The sequence below is a fragment of the Primulina huaijiensis genome, unplaced genomic scaffold (genome assembly GCF_012295235.1).
Source record: "Primulina huaijiensis isolate GDHJ02 unplaced genomic scaffold, ASM1229523v2 scaffold41593, whole genome shotgun sequence".
Classification (NCBI taxonomy): Eukaryota; Viridiplantae; Streptophyta; class Magnoliopsida; order Lamiales; family Gesneriaceae; genus Primulina; species Primulina huaijiensis.
In genome coordinates this window covers 1-3,769 of record NW_027359916.1, presented here as the reverse complement: position 1 = coordinate 3,769, position 3,769 = coordinate 1, and the positions used below count along the sequence as shown (strand labels likewise).

The following is a 3,769-nucleotide window of genomic DNA, read 5'->3' as shown; positions in this document are numbered from 1 at the left end:
GAAATGAAAGGATGGTAAATCACCTGGTTGATGTCCACTGTCATATCTCATAACACCCACAGCTAGCTAGCTGGTAAATTAATAAAATGTTAAAGGTGAATATTTATTTAACAGAGTCGATTTTAATGGAATCTTTGCCAGAAAGGGCAAACATGTCCTTAAATCACGTCACGATTCAGAAGGGCATTTTCGTGAATTCGTACTACAAATAGTATAATCCAAGAAAATGTATTATTACAAAAGGCAGGTTCTTAATAGGATGACAGAAACTGCCAGTTCATTCACTTAATTAATATGTGAATATATTTACATTTACAAAATTTGATTTGATGATTTAAACTAGTAGACTGTGTATTAGTTTATTGACAATTCATTGATATTCATATCAATGTTATTATAAATGTGTAATATATAAAAAATTATATATATGTATATAAGGATGGATCCAGGATTATATGTTTGGGGGCCGGCTCAGCACTTACTATGAAAGTTTTAAGTTGGACCTTTGACCCTTTGTAAAGGCCTGTTATTTAGTTTTTTGGAAAAAAATTGCAGAAAATGGAACGCGAATCAAATGTGTAAATCTTAAAAGTCTACAACCATTAAACTAATTATAGATACTTTATTTTTTTATGATCAAATAATATATATACTAAATAATAAAATATATCTTATATAGTAATAATTTTTTAAAAAAATTTTGGGGGGCCGTATCTNTATTTGACCATAAAAAATAGATACGGCCCCCCAAAATTTTTTTAAAAAATTATTACTATATAAGATATATTTTATTATTTATTATATATATTATTTGACCATAAAAAAAAATAAAATATCTATAATTAGTTTAATGGTTATAGACTTTCAAGGTTTACATATGTGGTGCGAGTTCCATTGACTTTACAAAGGGTCAAAGGCCTAATTTAAAACTTTCATAGTCGGTGGTGAGCCGGCCCCCAAACATATAATCCTGGATCCGTCCTTGATCATATAGAAATATGGATTGTACATCGAAGCTACGAAATTATTAGAAACCGGTGAAACACGGAGACAACAGTAACATGACGGAAGGTTACACGATATGGGACGATTGTAGCCATGGCTACAGGCTTCTACTTTCCAAGCAGACGACGGCCACGTTGAGTAACGCCTTTCACCCGGGTATTCAGCACCTCCACATCATCCTGAACATTATCGATAGCTTTGGTTTGGTTTGCCTGCAGTGTAAGAGCCGTATGGGAATAATTAATCTGTATCTCCAATGGATAAATTTATTTGATCATAGTTCGATAGTCGTGAATCGTGATAGAATGCGTTTTCACACAGGCTGCCACACAAACACCAAGAATTACACTTTCTGGAACAAGGAAAAAATAAATATGAGAGAAAGGTTGAATAAAACTAGCCTTTCAATTTCAGATCCCATGTCTATGGCCATATGCTTTAGCTCCCCAAGTATGTTACTTAAATCTGAGAGGGAATCATCTTGTTTGGCTTTCTCAAACTGGTAAAAAAATCATGTAATTATAATCAGTTGGGCGTCAAAAAAAGTAAAAGGCAAACTTTATCACATCAACACTTCATTTCTTAAGCCTAAATATTACACATGAGAAAGCATACCTCAACTTTCTGCAACGTAATTGTGGGTTCGTTCGGTGGTGTACGGCTATGAGATATTTCCTTGGAAGTATGAGTCAGCCCCAATTTTTCTCTTTGCTCCAAGTGATTGCCCTTTCTTTGCACTGGATCATCTACAGAATAACAAGCCTTATAACCAAGAAATTGCAAAGAAAACTATAAAAAAAAAACCTCCCCACTGGTCTAGGAATATAAGCCTAAATATCGGTCTTTTTGGAATGTTCGACGAATGATATATGTGATAAATACAAAAAAAACATGGTCACATACCTCGAACGATCACAGGGCCTGCTATTGAGCGAGTTTTCTTGGGCTTCCATGTCTTGGAGAACATGCCCCCAAGACTTCCCATGAGCTTTTCACCCTGTAATATATAGGCACATGGTTTTTAGGAACAATTATTGCAAGTAGCAGAGACATGACGGGCATAATTAGCTGAAACATTGAACATATATATATATATAGGAACGATGAACTATCATCGATCCAGAGACAAAGCATGTACATTTTAGAGGGTAAATCCAAAATCACCATTAATTTTAGTAGTTTCACAGAGCCTAGATCATCTTCATGTCTTCCTAGAACTTAGACGAGATTAATGAAGAATAGTTTTTAGAACGTTCTGTGACAAGGATAAAGAATGGAAGTGATGGTAACTTAGAGTTGTTGAGTACTTGAGTATGTATATATTCAAAAAGCCCACTTTTTAGCCATAAAGGAGGGTGAAACAAATGCATACATGTGAAAAGCATTAGAAATATGAGCATACAAACTTAGTGAAGCATGCAAGAGACAGATAACTCCTCACTGAGTTCAGACAAGCAAGTAAAAGATTAAGTTGAATCAAATATAGAAGAGCACACTAATGAGGAGAAAGAGGGGATCATTCTCGAAGAAAAGATGAAGGACGAAAAAGTCTTACTTTAAAAATAGACAAACAAGGAAGAATGTTTCGTTTAGTTCTGATGTTTCACCAATGAAGTTGAATGAAAGAATTTGAGTTCCTATTTTAGCCTGAATTCTTGACTCCACCTCATCAACCTCTCATGTAACTTCTCGAGCGACCTTCTACTCGGGCCACTTCGGTATGAGTGTTGCATTTAATTACGCCGACGAAGTAGGGTATGTGCGGCCGACCTATCTCTGACACTAATACAAGTGGTTGACAAAATCAGGTAGACTGGACGTGACTAGTATAAGATTTGACATGTCAGAATAATAGGGTATAATCAGCCGCCCTACTATAATTAATGATCAGCACAAAGAACGAGGTCATCATTACATCCTCTACTATAAATATCAGGTTCTTTCTTTGCATTTACTCTCTATTCAGACATTGAATGCTCACATTTATTGTTCATTTACTCCCCACCATTTACACCAATCTCACAACCATCACTTGGTTACATTGATTTTTAGCTTGAGTCCTTCACTGACTTAAGCATCGGAGTGGTCACGCCGGACATTCCTCCGACACCCATTCACGTGGTTACTTTATTGGTTGCAGATCCTTTCATCCACCCCAAGAAGCAAGCTTTTGACCCAGATGTTTGGTTCTCTTTTCCTTTACATATTGATAGCAGATCCGGTAGAGTTCCCGACCCGACTCATCCATTTCACCCGGATCGCATCAGCAGTAATACCTGAAATATTAAAGGGATAATCAAGAATTGGGAGAGCTCCAAAAGGGAAGCCTTTTTCTGAAAAATTCAACGACGATAATGCACAGAAATGAATTTGGAATTGGAATAAATGAATGATGAAAAATTTTTGTTGAGAGAGACTTGGTAAGAGCCCAGAGGGTTCGAAATTGGTCGGAAACCGCGAGTATTCAAACCGAGCCCACTTGGCCATGAAACTGTTACATGGATATGAATTTACTATTTAATATATAACACTTATATCAAGTAATTTTGGAAAAAAAATCATAAATGATTANTTTTTTAATTATTAATTTAAAAATAAAAAATATTTCAAAAATAATTCAAAATAAAATAATTTTGCAAAATTACTTTAATCCGTGCTTCGTAAGCACATATTAGAGTGAGATGGAGCATTATCCGTACTTTGTAAGCACGGATGCTCCACGTGGACGAGCATCCGTGCTCTACCTCACTCTTCATGTATATTT

The 3,769-nt window shown here is 35.4% G+C and overlaps 1 protein-coding gene across 1 annotated transcript; it reads right to left on the bottom strand.

Moving 5' to 3' along the window:
• Positions 1-991: 991 nt before the first annotated feature.
• LOC140969450 (SNAP25 homologous protein SNAP33-like) lies at positions 992-2,026 on the bottom strand (the record flags this gene model as incomplete). Its single annotated transcript, XM_073430808.1, has 4 exons — positions 992-1,217; positions 1,403-1,504; positions 1,621-1,751; positions 1,909-2,026. Coding segments are annotated over 4 exons (456 nt in total), but the record flags the coding sequence as incomplete, so codon positions are not given.
• Positions 2,027-3,769: the final 1,743 nt, after the last annotated feature.